The sequence below is a fragment of the Alternaria novae-zelandiae genome, assembly GCF_023758075.1.
Source record: "Alternaria novae-zelandiae strain BMP 2774 chromosome Unknown scaffold_12, whole genome shotgun sequence".
Classification (NCBI taxonomy): domain Eukaryota; kingdom Fungi; phylum Ascomycota; class Dothideomycetes; order Pleosporales; family Pleosporaceae; genus Alternaria; species Alternaria novae-zelandiae.
Window position 1 is genome coordinate 16238 of NW_026056972.1, and position 17387 is coordinate 33624.

Sequence of the window (17387 nt, forward strand, 5' to 3'; positions counted from 1 at the left end):
TTGTTCGGCTAACGCAAGTGTAACCACCGCGAAGACACGCTGTGCAGGGAGAATTGTCATCAGCCTCGAGGAACGGTCGGTCGCACGTAATATTCTTTGCGTCGCAGTTGATGCACTATATTGATACGTTAGAAAAAGAATAAAAGTAAACAAAAAATGTTGCGTAGTGTAAGGTAGAGAAGATGTGCACGTAGAGTCATCAAGTACAAGAAAGAAGATGCTAAGAAGGTACCTACTATGACGTTTGGGGATTTCTCGTCATGAAAGTCCCGAAGATGGCGTTTCACATCAGATCCTACAACGCCGCACCCAATCCACGGGCACGCGCGCAAGTGACCATAACTCCCCTTATTCGTAATCCGCTGCGGCACTACGTCTGTAGTATCCGCATTTATCGCTGCAACTAGTGCGAAATTCAATGTGCCAATAGTCGGGGGGACTTCGAGCGTGTCGTGCCAAACCCCATAATGGGTTTCGGGAATGCCCGAAGGCGAAGATGCGTTTTGAGCGGCCATTGTGCTTGAATAAGATGAGATGAAAGGGAACGAGATGGAATGAAAGAAATATCTAGGTTGACGCTCGTTTTGGCTCGTCGTGATGAAAATTTGCGCTCCTTCCTTCCCAGATCTCTCACATTTTAGAAAGGCGACTGCCTCAACTCATCACTGACTCTGATACCCCACATCACCACGATTCAACACCTCGAAAACTGTTCCAAAGCCGGCTTCTTGGTATCTGGTCTGCACTGGAACATACGGCATTATTGATTGCATATCAATTTGTCGAGTATGTCTTGCTACATCGCACCTTCCTTGGTCGGCTCGTAGGTATGTTCTGGCTTGAGGGGGAATTGAGAACAACATGCTAATACGGCAGTGCACAGTGCACGACTTCGTTCTCCAATAACCTCGTCCCTACCATAGACAGACGTGAAAGCTGCATCAGATCTCCCGAAGTGCCGAATCTCCTGCTCTTCGCCCCAGCCTTCAACATGAAACGCATCGGCGTCGTTACACTCAGTCACAACAACAACAGCGGGCATGTGTACGGAAGGAAAAGCTGCCTCAGCTCTCCCGACGTACGCATCGGCGTCGTTACACTCAGTCACAACAACAACAGCGGGCATGTGTACGGAAGGAAAAGCTGCCTCAGCTCTCCTAACGTACGCATTAACGTCGTTACACTCAGTCACAACAACAACAACAACAACAACAGCGGGCATGTGTACGAAAGGAAAAGCTGCCTCAGCTCTCCCGACGTACCACATCTCTCGCTAACCCAGGCTTTTAACATCAAATGCAACAACGTCATTATATCCAGCGACAACAACAGTGTGCATGGGTACGGAAGGAAAAGCTGCCTCAGCTCTCCCGACGTGCCCTATCCATCTCTCGACGGCCTAGCAATGTGGACAGAAGCAAGGGAAAAGCTGTGCCAGCTCTCCTTAGTCACCGTCTGTCGTCCACCGTCGACCCTTCGCCATACTATACAATCCGAGGAAATCGCATGTTGGCCTTCTTTGCCATCAGCCGCATCACCGATCTGGAGAATATGTGTGCGGCGGATCCCCTCTACCAGTCACAGTTCATGATTACTGCCGAACTTCCCCCACTCCAACAAAGGTCACCCCGGACATACCGCCAGTATCTCCCACAAGCGGACAGTGTCGAACAAAAGGAAAAGCTGTGTCAGCTCTCCTTAGTCAATTTCGGCAATCGCTCCCCAACACCGACAACGACGAATCCTGACGCACTTGAGAATGGATTCAAGGGAAAAGCTGTGTCAGCTCTCCCTAGAACAGTCTCATCCGTCTCTTTGGTCCTATTGCCTACGTCTTTATGATCAACATCTTCGTATTCAAGAGTTTCATAGCTATATGCGCAGACAGCGCCAAGTACAAACTGCAAAGGAAAAGCTGCATCAGCTCTTCTTAGCAACTGTCACTATCCGCCACAAGTCCGATCTTTATTGATATGTCGTGGCATGCTCATTACATCAAGCATACTGCCTTCTCTATTAACAGCTCCCTTTACCGCTCTAATCATGGTAGGACAAAGCTTCTGTGCTGTGATTGCCTTTTAACTGACTCTGAACATAGACAACCTTGCCCTTCATCTCGCGCAACGTCACCAACAGGCTGAAATTGTCAAACCACAGGAGAAGCTGTGTCAGCTCTCTTCAATCAAACTCGACAAATCACATTCCATTCCCAGAGATTCTTCACCTGCACGGCCAACTCCTAAGAAGCTCAACGACCAAAGCGATATATCCGCAATAGAATACAAGAAGGGAAAAGCTGCATCAGCTTTCTCTCGTTAATATCACGTCAACACATCCATGTCGCCAACATTCCTCTCTTATTAATATTTCGCCAACATATCACTCTCGACGAAAGTCATAACTCACCAACACCTCTCTCTGGCCAACAGTCATATCTCACCAAATTTGTTGCTCTATTAACATGGATCATACTGCAGGGATCTTGTCTTCTTCCCACATTTTATATATCCAACAGAGCTCGCCATATTACACGCTCTATTCTACTCAGCAACAGCAAACTTTGCGCGTGCTACTCCACTTCTTTCTCAAAGCGTGTATTCTGCGCGCACTCTTGGGGCTTTTAGAAAACCAAACGTCAGCAAGGCTACTACATCTCACCCACATAACACGTTCAAATCCAGGTTTCAGTGTGTCAGGAATCGATGGTCAGATGATTTTCCATGTCGTTTGTCTGAGTACCGCTAAATCTACTAGATCTCGCAATTGCAACAGCCTTCTCACCGATCCAACAGTGAAGTGAAGGTATGAGAACGGGCCAAAAATCGACGACACCAATAACCATCACCCCTTGCGCAGAAATTGCAAGAGGCGCCAGACCTACCGCTCATCCATCGTGTTTGCGAGCCTGACGATTCACAACCACTCAATCCTCATTCCCTGTCACCTTCACTTCGTCACCGTTTGTCAACTGCGTCAACTGCGCGATTGCGCAAGCGCACGCTAGTGGACCCCGCCGATTGATATAGTCTCCGCCCTCGACTGTTCCTCTCTCTCTCTCTCTCTCTCGCACCCGCTGCTTTGATCTACTTGCTTTCGCATCCAGCTTCAACATCCGGCCCACCACTCACCATGCCGCCACGACGACCAGACTCCAAGGCGACGATCAAGAACAACGCAAGAGCTGCGAAAAGGGCGGAGCAGCTTAGGAACAACCTCTCAAGTCAAGGTCCAGCTTCTGTTCCTCCAGCTCCAACTCCCCAAGCTCCTGCTCCTGCTCCTGCTCCTCCCGCTCCCCCGGTTCAACTTCCAAGTAACCAGGGCTCTCCTCCTGCTCAACCACCAAAGACACCCCAGAAGTCCCCAGAGCAGAAAAGTGGTAGCCATGGTTCTGGTGAGTCGCTTCTAACTTATTACCAGTTCCAACATCACTAACATTGAGGACAGCGCCGAATCCTGCATCATCCCCAGGCCTAACCCGTACTTCACCTAGCCCCCGTACCACTTTTGCTCCAACCAGAACACTTGCGGCAACTCCATCCGCGAATTCAGGTTTAACATCTCCATCGACCGCCTATGATTATCCGATCGGCGGGCAGGAGCCAAGTTCTGCTAATCGAAGTCAGTTACCACGCCCTGCAAATTGGCCGGATCTCAATCCACCCGACTCAACCGGTAACACATCACGACCTTCTGCTAGCCAACTAGGTCTTTTATCATGGCCCCATGGTCAACCTATTCAGAACGGCCCACCTGTTGCCGATAGCTGGGGCAGACTATGGATAACTCCTCGCAACGGTGGCTACTGGGGATGGACTCATACCGCCAGCGGCCACAGACTCTATTTACCTTTCGCCACGCCAGCATCCGCACCAGGTAATCTTACTCACAATACCATTCTCGTTCAGCAGCAGCTCTGACATATCTATAGTACCAATCCAACCCAACCCCATACCATCAGCGACTACAGCAGTGACTATGCCCGATAATCGCACACCCGCTGCAGCTCAACAGCTCATGGGCGCTTTCCAAGCTGCCATCTCGAGCCTTCCGGCTCCCATAGATCGATCCAGAATTGCCATCGGGGACTTTGCGCTGTTCGAGAAACTGTTAGGGTGCAGTAAGTTATTCATGCAACTAGCGTAACATAGATGTATGCTAACGTTACATAGCTGCTCTCCTCACAGAAGGGCTGCTCTCAGCTGCAGTGTCATTCAAGCATCCAACGCGGTTGGTACATCCGCTTGGACCAGGGCCGTCGGGCCCGAAGAAGAAACTAATAGTCTTTTCGCGAGAGACAAGGAACCATATCGACATGCGCACTGTATTGCTGGAGAGTCTGGTGTATGCTCTACGTTGGGTCGGGTTCTCATACAGTGTCTTTGATGAGATTATGTGCGTTCACATAAAGAACATGGGTATGTCTTCTTGCCCAGTACCAGGGTGATTTTGTGCTAACAACTTCCAGATTCTCTACACGACATACCTTCCAATCCACAAGGGCCACTGGGCTTCAAATTCTTGCCTCTCTTCATCTGCCTCGGTCGTCAAGCCCCAAACACGGACATCGACATGTTAGTCCGAGGTTACGACGGCCTCTCAACCGCGCTATGTGGTCTGCGGAACTTCCTTCATCGATGGTCCACGCAAGCTTTACTCCGCTTCACCTTCTTCTTTTTCCAGCGACGGGTTGGCCTTGCGCAGAATATCGTGGACCACTTCGAATCTTGGTACCGAATAGGAGGCAACTTCATTAATAACGCCCGTACTCTCCATCCAGGCGATGCCTTACGCCTAGGCCAAGCGACTCAAGCTAGTAACATGGGTGCCCAAGTCGAGACAGCGATGAGAGCACGCGTCCATCCTCCTTTTACGGGCCAAGAATACCTCCAGCTGTGTGTTGCGGTACCCGGTACACCACAAGAGCGACAGCGAAGTGCTTGTCTTCAAATGCTATACGTCTTGATGCAGCTGAATATCAACAAAAGCAATGCCGCCTATTACAACCACAACCGCAACTCGTTTGTATAAGTTGTCTATCGGCTTCTAGGCCTTCACGCAGATGGTGGTAGCGGACAAGAAGCTACTCGGTGATAATGGGGAGCTTAAAGGCAAGATAAGCCTAGCGGCGGCTTCGCTGAAGTGGAACATAAAAGGCAAGAAGACTAAAGAGATTAAGTTTAAGAGCGAAGGAGAGAGGCTAGAGGCGCTTAAGAAGTACTTTAGAATAAGTGTAAGATTTGGATTTCTGCTTGATAAATGATTGCTCTGCTTGCAGGTGCTTTGGCTATGAAAAGCTCTGACGACTTTGGATGTCTTGGCATCAAAAAGTTGCCCGCGTTATCGATAGCAAAAGTGGTATGCGAACATTCACCACCACGACACGACCCCAATCCCGACCCTGCGCAAGCTATCGCGACGTCCGACCCATATCGCCTGCCGCGCAGAAATCTACAAAAGGCCTTCACACATCGACTAAGTTTGCGCGCGAACGGACGAGCCCTGCACTCAGCAACTATGGGAGTCCAGAAGAAGACGCGCAAGTTTGCGCAAACCAAGAGGATAGTCGGTATGGTCAGCATATGTTCTGGATGAGCTCCCACTAATGTACCCAGGCCAACGAGATGCACGACTGTATGCGACCACGTTCCCCAATACCATTCGCGACAACAATACTGATACTGCTCCAGTAAGAAGAACCAAATGGCCGGCGAGCTAGAAGCAAAGAAGAAAGAGGAAGAAAACAAGGCAAAGCGAGAAATGTAAGCTCCAGACAAAACCGCCAACGCGCACCGCCCAGCCCCACCATCCTCTCTCCAACTAACACCCTCCAGCCCCCAAGTCTCCTCCGCCCTCTTCTTCCAAGCCAACACCGCCCTCGGCCCCCCCTACTCCGTCCTCGTCGACACAAACTTCCTCTCGCACACCGTACACGCCAAGCTGGAGCTCGACAAAGCGCTCATGGACCTTCTCTACGCCAAAGCCACACCCATAATAACCACCTGCGTAATGGCGGAGCTCGAGAAACTCGGTCCAAAATACCGCATCGCGCTGCGCATAGCGCGCGACGAGCGCTGGCAGCGGCTCAAGTGCGAGCACAAGGGCACGTATGCGGACGACTGTATTGTGGATCGCGTGCAGAAGCATAGGATTTACCTTGTTGCGACGAATGATCGGGATCTTAAGAGGAGGATTAGGAAGATTCCTGGTGTGCCGATTGTGAGTGTGGCGAAGGGGAAGTATGTTATTGAGAGGTTGCCGGATGTGCCTGATAGTCATTAGATGGGGATGCGCGTAGGGCCAAAATGGGTTGTCTGCATAGCGAATGGCGTTTAGGGATTGTTAGGTAGGTAGTTCTATCTAGAGAAGCATTTGGGAGTCATAATGACGAAAGGCATACATTAGACCCGGCGTGTTGTGTCTGATTCAAAGGTTACAGGTGCAGAAATGAATGGCTCGTACAGAAGGTGCACATTGTTAGGCGGAATTTGGGATGAATGTTCAGGGATTCATGATGTAGTAATTATCGACAGTCTATATGAGTTCAGATACAGCGTCCCGCATGGCATCCGCCGACCGGACCCTTCTCATCTACCCATCATCTCAACATCTATAGGTCAGACGCCTACCCAATGCAAACAACCAACTCGCTCCACAATGCCGAACGCTCCACAGGAAGAAGGGGAAAGAGAAGAAAGGATAAGTAAGAGGTATGGAGAAAGGCGTCATGAGAAGATGCTCCTAGTACACAGAGCAGCTAGTCTGAGCCCTCGTAAGAGCCTGCGTAAACATAGTCTGCATAGCCATGTAATGGAAGATGATACCTCCCAGCACAGCAACATGCCAGATGTTGTGCGAGCAGCCCACGTAGTCGAAAAGGCCGGGGAAGAAGCGCTCAGGCGTCTTGCTCGCGTACAGTAACGCACCGGTAACGTATACAAGTAGACTCTTAGTGATGGGCGCGTAAAAGTACTGCGCCCACTCGAGGCCGCGAGTGTAGGCGAGCTGGCCGAAAGGCAAGAAGCCAGTCAGGGCGAGGGAACAGTAGAACAGGACGCGGAACCAGGCCATGTCGGCTCGGTTGAAGGTTGGGTGCCAGGGTAGGATGACGCCGCCGATGCCGAGCAGTGCTGTTATGCACATGTAGGACCAGCGCGAGACGGGTTCGCAGTAGAAAGCGGCGTATTCGGTCGTCATTATGGATGCGGCGACGAGGAGGGAAATGCCCGTGTAGTCTACGCAGGCGAAGCGCTCGAGTAGCGTTTGGTGCGAGATGCTGTTCATGGTGTGCCAGATGGTCGAGCAGGCCAGACACTTGCATGCCGCAAAGAAGAAGACTGCTGCTATGAAGATATCGGCTTTGGTCGACATGCTGAAGTTGGTGCTCGAAGGATAGAAGTAAAAGGCAATGGCGAGCACCATGATGAATCCGAGAAGGTGTGTCCAGATATTAATCAGCTCGTTGTGCAGGCCGAAGATGGATCGGACGCAAGCCCACTTTCCTTCTTGGAAGCGGTAGCCCTTGAGGATGTGTGGGTTGACTCGCCAGGGCTCGGGCAGGTCATCGTAGCGTATCAGGCCGTGTGCCTTTGCTCGCTCGAGGGCTTGTTGCACAGCGTGCTCAACTCGGAGTTCGATCGTTTCACGTGCGCGTCTTGCCTTGTCGAGACCGCCGTCTACCACTCCCTTTGCGATTTCGATTCCCTCGTCCATCTTTCTCCGACCTTCCTCATAGACTTCTTGCGCATAGGAGCCAATGGATCCGTCTCTTATAGCATATGCGCGCGTCTCAAACTCGGTCAGGTAGTTGTCCATGAGCACTATTCCTTCTAGGACTTTCTCCCCGAATGTCTCCTTCCGTTCCATCGCATCTTTGTATCGTCCCTCCAAGGTCTCGACGAAGACAGAAGCCTGCCGCCGTCCGGCCTCGATTGCGCCATCGGACATTTTCGAGCAGGACTCGCGGACGGCGAGCAGTGTGTTGTATGCGTATTCGACTCCGGCATCGTATTTGAGGTGGCCATAGTCTTCCAGAAAGTCCATGCGGCAGTTCAGTTCGACGAGAAAGTTACGGAGCTGTCGTTGTTGTCAACAAACTGTTGAGCGCATATGTCCAGTATAACTTACCAAGACCTGGAAGTTCTCTGCTTCCTGCATGCATGGGCGAGTGTGCCATGAGTGTCGTCTTTGGCGTTGCGCAGGTCGCTGGGAAGCCATTGTGCCGTAGCCTCGGTACGAGGGCTGTATGGGCTCTTCCTGGGAGGCCATGACTGCGGTGCTTACCCCAACGCTCGAGTTGGAGCGCGGCATGAGGGGCATCGTTATATAACTGGCGCAAAGCTGCGCGGGGTTGTTCGAGGCGTGGCGATTTCTCTCGTCTGACCTTCCAATCGATTTCGGGCCCAAACTACGAGGGTCCAGTAAAGCACGGCGAGGTAAGGCGATGTAGGATGCGGTGATTGGTTGGTCTGCGCATGTGCACAGTAATGTTCTCTGGCTGGGTGGCTTGCGCTGCGTGTGGTGTTGGGGAAGATAAATAGTGAGGATGTGGGTCTTTTTCTCCGCCTATCGGGAAGAACTAGAGACGGGCGTGGTTACCGAAAACGTCTTGGTTGGACAACACAGTTCTTATGCGACGAACAACTAGGGATATCTAGAGGGTGAGCGGAAGCGGAGGTGCGGAGGAGCAATTGGGCGCAGAGGGCCGTAGGTATATGCGTGAAGTCCGAGTGTTGGCGTCGTCATGGGACAACCGCGGTCAATTCACTGCCGGTTCCTTGCAGCTGACGGACCCTTTTTTGCGGCTCTCGTAGGGCTGCAATCCGGTACTTTCGAGTGAAGATGAAAGGTTTGATTACAGAAGTCATGTGCGCCTCCTTTAATACAAACCGTTACTCGATGCATGTGGATTATCAATACGGCCAGCTCATGTTGGTCCGGCTAGAACAGCGAGGCCGTGGCCTATACCGGCAGGTGCGTTGCTTGGTGGCTGGAGCTAGCCTTGGCACCGAGCCACACGTGGCTAAATTTCGTCATCGTGTGCCGTCATGCCGAAGCGTCGAGAGTTAGGGATCGTGGAGTAGCAGCGATGCATCGATGCCAGGCGGTGGGCCGTGTATGTTTTGTGCGGGTATGTCGTGTAACCTAGATGAGGCCGCACGCATGCCTGGGTTGAGCGGCTCCCACGTGTTAGCGTCAGGGCCCGCGATGGGGCTGTTGACACCCAACGCTCACCATCCAGAAATTTTCTGCCACGCATTCAAGTGACACACCATTCTACGAATCCTTCAAAATGGTACTCCAGGCGATTAAATACTCACGAGGCCAGCTCGAGATTCTGGACCAGCTGAAATTACCGCATGCCGAAGAATATGACCATATCTACTCCAGCACTGATGCATGGCACGCCATCAAAGAGATGCGGACGCGAGGTGCACCGGCCATCGCCATAGTCGCTGCTCTCGCCCTCGCAGTTGAACTCACCAACATGAAGCTCTCCTCGGTAGCTGAGGAGGTCGAGATCTTCATTACAGAAAAGCTGGACTACCTTGTGACCAGCCGACCAACTGCCGTCAACCTTGCAGATGCAGCAGGCAAACTTCGAAAGATTACCAAGGAAGCTGCTGCAACTGAGGAAGCGAGTGGAGAAGCCGTGAGAGATGCGTACGTGGCTGCTGCGGAGAAGATGCTTGTTGACGATGTGAGCGATAACGAGAGTATCGGCAAGCATGGCGCAGAGTGGATAGTCAAGAACACGGAAGCAGGAAAGAAGGGACCTGTGAGCATGATGACGCACTGCAACACAGGGTTTGTACCATTCTGCATCATCAACATCCAGCGGCTAATCCTACAGGTCTCTCGCAACTGCTGGATATGGCACAGCGCTTGGTGTAATCCGCTCACTGTACGGCAATGGATCTTTGAAGCACGCTTTCTGTTCTGAGACACGACCATACAACCAGGGCTCTAGGCTGACTGCGTTCGAATTGGTTCACGACAAGATACCGGCAACTCTCATCACTGACTCCATGGCGGCAGCGTTACTCCGACTGCGCGGTGAGAGCGAGAACATCGCGGGTATTGTGGTTGGAGCCGACCGGGTGGCTGCGAACGGTGACACCGCCAACAAAATTGGAACCTATTCATTAGCCATCCTTGCAAAGCACCACGGTGTCAAGTTCCTCGTGGCCGCACCAAGAACTACTATCGACCTGAAGACCAAATCGGGAGCCGACATCGTCATCGAAGAACGCCCCGGACAGGAAGTGACACTTGTCAAGGGACCTAGACATGATGGCGTTACATTGGATCTGGGTGTTGTCGAAACTATCAGCATTGCGGCAAATGGTATCGGTGTGTGGAACCCAGCCTTCGATGTCACGCCTGCGGAGCTCATTGATGGCATCATCACCGAGGTAGGCGTGGTTGAGAAGGACAGTAATGGTGTATTCCATTTGGACGAGGTCTTCAAGACGCAGGGGTCCGAAGTAAAGCCCTCAACTGTCGGTGGCTTATAGACAAGTGTTTAGGATATTTGGAAGCGCAAATCGTCCTTCATCAATCCATCCTTGGAACTGTCCCTTCTGCTAAGAGCACATTATGTATGCTGATGTCCTGCCTCGCCAACGACGTCCAAATTGCTCGTGAAACTCGTGTCCGTCGGTCATGTTGCCCGTACGTCATGTGGCGGCTTTCTCATATCTCAAGAAAGTATATCCGAGCGTATGTCGCATACATCTTATGGCAGGCGCATTCTGGGTAGACATTATGAAGAGCCCTTTTCTTCGCTCGAAGGCTTCTCGTCCTCTTCCGGGGTATTTTTCAGTTCCTGCTCCGCCTTCTCAGCCTGGGCCAAAAGCGCCTCGATCTGCTTTTCGATCGAATCGAGATGGTTCTCCAAGGCGGCGGCGGTCTGTTCGCCTCGCTGCAGGTCCTTGAACGCCTACCAGAGCTGTTAACACTCAGAACAGAGGGACTCCCGCAAACTTACTTGGGCGAGTTCGGCCTGTGACTGCGGACCAGCGCCGGTTCCGTTCTGGGCATTCGACATTGTGGAGATGGTGCAGGAAGTCGTGAATGGCGGGCGCCCGTTGCCGAGGAGGCAAGCGCGTCCTCGAAGATGACGACTGACGGACCTTAGCGCGAACCTACCCATGGATCTCCAGGGCTGCGAGCTGCACAGACTCGCAACCAACCCCATTCCACCTTTCACCATTCCCACCCGCGCGCGCTCCTTAGACCTTTCTAATTCTCCCACCGCATGCGCGCATCTCTCCTTTTCTAATCGACCCGCGCCACCTCGCCCACCATGTTCTCTGGGTCCAACTCGTACTTAGGGGGTGGGAACAGTGCCCGACCGGGGCAGCCTCAGTATGGGCAGCAGCAGCAACAGCAGCCCTTCCAGCAGCCCGGCGGCTTCCAGGGCGGACTGGCACCTCAGCCGACGGGCTTCGGAGGAGGGCCAATGCAACCAATGCAACAACAGTTTACTGGCTTCCCGGGCCAGCCGCAGGGCTTCGGACAGCAGCCGCAACCGCAGCAACCGCAGTACACGGGCTTCCCAGGGCAGCAGAGCCAGCAATTCCAGCAGCAGCAGCAGGCTCCCCAGCAAATGCCCTTCCAGACTGGCGCGCCGCCGCAACAGCAGCAGCAGCAACCGCCTGCCCAACCGCAGCGGCCGCAGCCTACAGGCATGACATCGGCGCAGATGGCTGATTCATTCCGCGGCAACTCTGCGTCTTCCGTGCCACCGCCCGTCCCGGCCAAGAGCAGCAAAATCCCGAGCATAAGGCTTTCCTTCATCACGGCGCAAGACCAGGCCAAGTTCGAGCAGCTGTTCAAGTCGGCCGTGGGAGACTCCCAGGCCCTGTCTGGCGACCAGGCGCGGGATCTCCTGATGCGCTCCAAGCTATCTGGGGACGCGCTTTCGCATATCTGGTATGTTGCACAAATCGCATACGTGGCCCCATTCTAACAGATGCAGGACCCTTGCGGACACGACCAAGTCTGGCCAGCTCCTCTTCCCCGAATTCGCCCTCGCCATGTACTTGTGCAATCTCAAGCTGACCGGAAAGGATCTGCCCAACTCCCTTCCCGAGCGAGTCAAGAATGAGGTCTCTAGCATGGTTGACATTATATCGTTTGGAGTCGTGGACGAATCGTCGAACCGCCAAACGCCGGCCACCAACGCCCCCAAGTTCAACGAGCCTCCTACAATTCAGCAGCCGCAGCCACAACCTTCAAACAGCCAGTTGCTGGGCTCTTTAGCCCCACAGCCGACTGGATTCGGACAGCAACCAACAGGCATGCAACCACAGCCTACCGGTTTCGGTCAGCAGCCTACGGGTATGCAGCCACAGCCCACTGGCTTCGGGCAGGCTCCAGGCGGTTACAACGGACCACGTCCGCCGATGCCTCCTATGCCCACTGGATTCGGCTCAAATCTCGCACCCAACCAGACCGGCATGGCTCCTCTCAATGCTCAGCCGACGGGCATGCCTGGCCAATGGGGCCTAGCAAACACCCCCGCCACCGGGCTACCAAACATCGAGGCTTTGGCGCAACGAATGATGCCCCAGACGGGCCGAGAGGGCGGCAACCATACGACTGCTGGTTTGACCGGCAACGCGACCATTCCGTGGGCTATTACAAAGGGAGAGAAGAAGCTGTACGATGACACCTTCAAGGCCTGGGACGGCATGACCAAGGGTTACATTAGCGGAGCTCAAGCTCTTGAAATCTTTGGACAGAGTGGATTGCCCAAGCCAGATTTGGAGCGCATATGGACACTTGCCGATTCTGCTGATAGGGGTCGTCTTGATTTGGACCAATTCGCCGTTGCTATGCATTTGATCTACCGTAAGCTCAACGGCTACCCCATTCCAGCCCGTCTCCCCCCGGAGTTGGTCCCCCCTTCCACGCGCAACATCAACGACTCTATTGGTGCAATGAAGAACTTGCTGCGTGGAGATGCCGAGGACAGGAAGAACTCTGGTGCCTTCCTCCAGCCCCAGCGCACTGGCGTCAGCTACCTGAAGTCCCACTCGTTCCGTGCTGGTAGCCCACAAGCTGGTGGCCGAAAGGATGCTACGGTATTCCGTAACAATGACGATAACGTAGGCTACAAGTCGAGCGCTAGACATCGCCTTGGAGGTGGTGGTCGCTCACCTTCACCAGCGCAGCCGGCTTCACCATCCTCTGAGCGGTCTGATGAAATGTCCCTTGACCAGCTCAGGAAGTCTGTCAAAGAGAAGCAGATCTTGTTGGATGCCATGGACACACAAGACGAGAACGCCGCTGACGAAGACGATGCGCTCGATCGTCGAGATCGCCGAGAGGCTGAAGATCTCTATCGCCGCATTCGCAGGGTGCAAGAAGACATTGATGCTCACCCTAAGGCTTCGTTGAGATCAACTGACTCGGATGCGGAGCGTCGTGCCCTGAAGCGCCAACTCCAGACCTTGACTGATCGCCTGCCTGAACTCGCGTCCAACGTGCGCCGGACTGAGCGTGAAATCGCAGACGCCCAGCTCGAACTCTTTAGACTCAGAGACGCCAAAGCGCATCCCGGATCTGCATCCACTATTGTGGGCACTGGACCTGGCGGTGCAGTAACTGAATCGGATCGCTTGAAAGCCCGCGCCAAGGCTATGATGCAAGCACGCTCTGCTGCCTTGACAGGAAGGCCTGCCCCTGCCAGTGACGACACGGGCGCAGCAACTGAGCGCTTGGAGAAGGAGACTTCGCGCATCCGAGCAGAAAGAGAAAACAATGAGCGCATGATCCGCGACGTCGAAGACAGCGTGAATGAATACACAAGGGGTCTGGAGTCGAGCCTGAAAGAAGGAGGACACGACAACACAAGCGAACACGAACGTCGTAGATGGGAAGAGGCTCTGGGCGTTGAAGATGACGTTAAGGACTTCATCTTTGATCTACAGCGCAGCAGTCGCGCTTCGCGTATCCGCAAAGACGAGTAAGTACTATTCGATTAGTATCAAGAGGCATCATGCTAATTCCGTACAGTTCATCTCGCGACAACTACAGGTCTAGATCAGCTGCTCGTGTAGAGGACAACCGACCATCGTCATCACGCTATGAGAGTCCGGCTGGTCGTGTCGAGCCCCCTCCTCGCGCATCAACAACTACGCCTGCTGGCGGCTCGTACTCTGCATACAAGACTCCAGAGGAGCGTGCGGCCTTCATCAAACAGCAGGCTGAGCAGCGAATGGCCGAGCGTCTGGCTGCCTTGGGCATTAAAGCTCCAGTAAAGGCTGGCGAGACACCACAACAGCGTGCCGACCGTGAGAAGAAGGAGCGTGAAGAGAAGCTACGCCAGGCTGAAGAAGAGGATGCGCGTCGCGAGGAAGAGCGTCAAAGACGTCTTAACGACGAATCCGCTGCACCACCCGCTCCATCCAAGAGCAGTGGTAAGAAGCCAGCGCCCCCACCGCCAGCTTCGCGCAAGAACAAGAACGAGATTGCGCAGCACGACGTTCAGCAAGCGGAAGCAGAGTCGAAGAAGGTAGACAACGACATGGCTGAGAAGGCTATCCGCGAACAGCAGGAGGCCCAAGAAGCCGAGACGAAGCGCATGGAGTACGTATACCTCGATCTATCTTTCGAAATTGCGCTAACAAACATCAGGGATGAGGAACGCAGACAAGAGGACGAATTGGCCAAGGAGCGCGAGTCTGCTTCAGCCAGACTTCGCGCCCTCGAAGAGCAAGTCCAGCAGGGCAAACTCAAGAAGGCCGAAGAGAAGAAACGCAGAGCGGCTGCTTCCAAGGACGCCAAAGAGAAGGAGTCCCGGCTGGCTGCCCAGCGTGCGGAGATTGAAGCTGCTCGTGAACGCGAACGTCAACTGCAGATGCAGCTTGAGGCGCTCGACGATGACGAGTCGTCGGATGATGATGGCCCGCAGAACATCACGCCTCAAGACACCACCCCTACCGCCAGCCAGGAGTTGCCGCGTGACACTGCACCTCCTCAAGCGCCACCAATGCCCCAGATCTCGCACAACACACCACCATCATCCATTGCCAGTCCGCCTACGTCTTCGGTGACTAGTCCTCACCCTGGCATGGGCGACACCGAAACCAAGAACCCGTTCTTGAAGAAGATGGCCATGTCCAACCAGGAGAACAGCACCGTCTCCACACCTCCGCCCCCACCCAGCAACACGAGCGAGGTTTCCACGAACCCTTTCCACCGTCTGACACAAGAAAATGCCAACAAGGCTGCCATGCCTACGTTCAATGAGCCCGCCGCACCTTCAGCGCGCAGGTTGGGAAGGCAAGACGACGATGACTGGTCCGTCGTTGACTCAGATGACGATTCGTCCGACGACGACGAAGCGCCTACTCAAGGTGGAGCCAAGCAGCTGGCCTCCATGTTGTTCGGCACCATGGCGCCACCGCGCCCTCTTTCCTCCATGGATAACAAGAGCCCACGTGCCGAGAGCCCAGCTGTGACATCGCCTCCAGCAGGCATCCCACCACCTCCCCCGATGCCCTCGAACGGTGCACCTCCGCCCCCGCCTGGCCCGCCGCCACCTCCGGCTGGTGGAGCACCACCCCCACCTCCAATGCCTAGCATGAAGGCTCCTGGTGGAGCGCCAAACCGTGGAGCTTTACTTGGAGAGATCACTGCGGGTAAGGGATTGAGGAAGGTCGAGACCAAGGACAGGAGCACAGCTTCTACTGCTGGTAGGGTTTTGGGTTGATTCGGTAATTCATAGACTTGTAGTATAATCGCGTTTGTGTACAATTTGAAGTCGAAGTTGGTTTTACATTGCTGGTACATCCTATGACGTCTCTGGTTGTGATCTCGTACTTTCTGTCGTTCTACACATATACTAGATAGCGCTTGCTAGATAGAATGCGCCGGATAAAGATATACGCCATCACCACTTACCCCTCCCGAGGTCTCCAACAACATCACATCTTAGCCTCTGAACTGCGTAACCACACATCGATTGATCCTACACCTATTTTGTTACAGCTCAACGCCCATAAAGCTAATCGCCACCAAGCAAGCCATCCTTCAAATCAAGCTGGCAGGCCCAGATTCCCCGGAAAAGACAATCTATAAACACCATGACGAAACCTTCCCTCCCATCCAAAATGTGGGCCGCACAAGTCATCTCCTTCAACAAACCCTACAAGGTCCACGAAATACCCGTTCCATCAAACCTCGCACCGCACGACCTCCTCGTCAAAGTCGCCGTCGCCTCCCTCTGCCACACAGACTTCATGGTCTCTTCAGGCGCAATGGGCACACCACTTCCCTGCACCGGCTCCCACGAGGGCGCAGGCACCGTCGTAGCGACTGGCACGTCTGTAACGCAGTTCGCAGTCGGCGACCGCGTGATGGCCGGGATCTTGTATGACGCCTGCGGTATATGCGCCGAATGCACAGGAGGACCCCACGCATCGGCATGTCCGCAGTACTGCCAGAACACTGGTGGTTTCCTTGGTATAACGACCCATGGATTCTTCGCTCAGTACGCCAAGATCGATGCGCGACAAACGGCAAAGGTACCGAGTAACGTTTCTTTTCTTACTGCGGCGCCGCTGGCTTGTGCGGGCGTGACTGTTTATCGCGGAATTGTCTTATCGGCTGTACGGAAAGGGGAGTGGATTGCCATTGTAGGTAGTGGAGGCGGTTTGGGCCATCTCGGAGTGAAGTTTGCAAAAGCCATGGGATTGAATGTCGTTGGGATTGATGCGAGGGATGAGGGGCTGGAACTTACACGGCTGTGTGGTGCGGATGTTACTATTGATGCGAGGACGGGGCTGGAAGAGGTTGTAAAGACCGTGCACGCTTGCACAGGGAATGAGGGGGTCGAAGCTACCCTGAACGTTAGCGATGCGAAGGAGGCGGCTGCATTGGCTTGTGCGGTTACGAAGATGCATGGGACGATGGTTCAGCTTGCGCAGCCGGATGGCGTGGTTGTTCCGTTCCATGAACTTATCTTGAGGGATATCAGGGTTAGGGGGTCGGCGGTTGCGAACCTGGAGGAGGCAAGACGTATGTTGGAGTTGGTTGCTGAGCATGAGATTACGGTGGAGACGTGTGCGTTCCAAGGGCTGGCTGGGATTGCGGAGTTGGTGGAGTTGGCGCGTGGCGGGACAATGAAGGGGAAGGGTGTAATCATTATGGATCAGGAGCAGATTGAGAGGGAGGGCAATGTTAGAGCCGCGCTGTAGAGATGTATAAGTTCTTCATAGAAGGGTACGACTGAGAGGGCAAGATGAAAGCGTGCCTACTGGTGAATAAAGATACGGCACTCAAGGGCGCCACATTGTTAAGTTAGTCAGACTCAGACTCCAATGTACATCCATTCTGACATCCCTAGGAACAAAAACTTGGGCTTCTTCCTCTTGAAC

General features: G+C 53.8%; 6 protein-coding genes across 6 annotated transcripts; 4 read left to right on the forward strand and 2 right to left on the reverse strand.

Moving 5' to 3' along the window:
- Positions 1-3975: 3975 nt before the first annotated feature.
- On the forward strand, positions 3976-6279 carry J4E88_006172 (uncharacterized protein; the record flags this gene model as incomplete). Its single annotated transcript, XM_049399802.1, has 7 exons — positions 3976-4117; positions 4170-4415; positions 4466-5022; positions 5048-5230; positions 5445-5566; positions 5688-5759; positions 5832-6279. 7 exons carry the CDS (start codon positions 3976-3978, stop codon positions 6277-6279), a joined length of 1770 nt encoding a protein of 589 aa, XP_049254113.1.
- A 459-nt stretch (positions 6280-6738) lies between these two features.
- J4E88_006173 (uncharacterized protein) lies at positions 6739-8316 on the reverse strand (the record flags this gene model as incomplete). The annotated part of the gene is made up of 2 exons (XM_049399803.1): positions 6739-8073; positions 8125-8316. The coding sequence occupies 2 exons, from the start codon at positions 8314-8316 to the stop codon at positions 6739-6741; spliced, it is 1527 nt and encodes a 508-aa protein (XP_049254114.1).
- A 973-nt stretch (positions 8317-9289) lies between these two features.
- Positions 9290-10514, forward strand: MRI1 (S-methyl-5-thioribose-1-phosphate isomerase; the record flags this gene model as incomplete). The annotated part of the gene is made up of 2 exons (XM_049399804.1): positions 9290-9804; positions 9851-10514. 2 exons carry the CDS (start codon positions 9290-9292, stop codon positions 10512-10514), a joined length of 1179 nt encoding a protein of 392 aa, XP_049254115.1.
- A 248-nt stretch (positions 10515-10762) lies between these two features.
- Positions 10763-11047, reverse strand: J4E88_006175 (uncharacterized protein; the record flags this gene model as incomplete). The annotated part of the gene is made up of 2 exons (XM_049399805.1): positions 10763-10939; positions 10988-11047. 2 exons carry the CDS (start codon positions 11045-11047, stop codon positions 10763-10765), a joined length of 237 nt encoding a protein of 78 aa, XP_049254116.1.
- A 258-nt stretch (positions 11048-11305) lies between these two features.
- On the forward strand, positions 11306-15721 carry J4E88_006176 (uncharacterized protein; the record flags this gene model as incomplete). The annotated part of the gene is made up of 4 exons (XM_049399806.1): positions 11306-11934; positions 11981-13972; positions 14023-14595; positions 14644-15721. 4 exons carry the CDS (start codon positions 11306-11308, stop codon positions 15719-15721), a joined length of 4272 nt encoding a protein of 1423 aa, XP_049254117.1.
- Positions 15722-16121: 400 nt separating this feature from the next.
- J4E88_006177 (uncharacterized protein) lies at positions 16122-17207 on the forward strand (the record flags this gene model as incomplete). Its single annotated transcript, XM_049399807.1, has 1 exon — positions 16122-17207. The coding sequence occupies one exon, from the start codon at positions 16122-16124 to the stop codon at positions 17205-17207; it is 1086 nt and encodes a 361-aa protein (XP_049254118.1).
- Between the last annotated feature and the right edge of the window lie 180 nt (positions 17208-17387).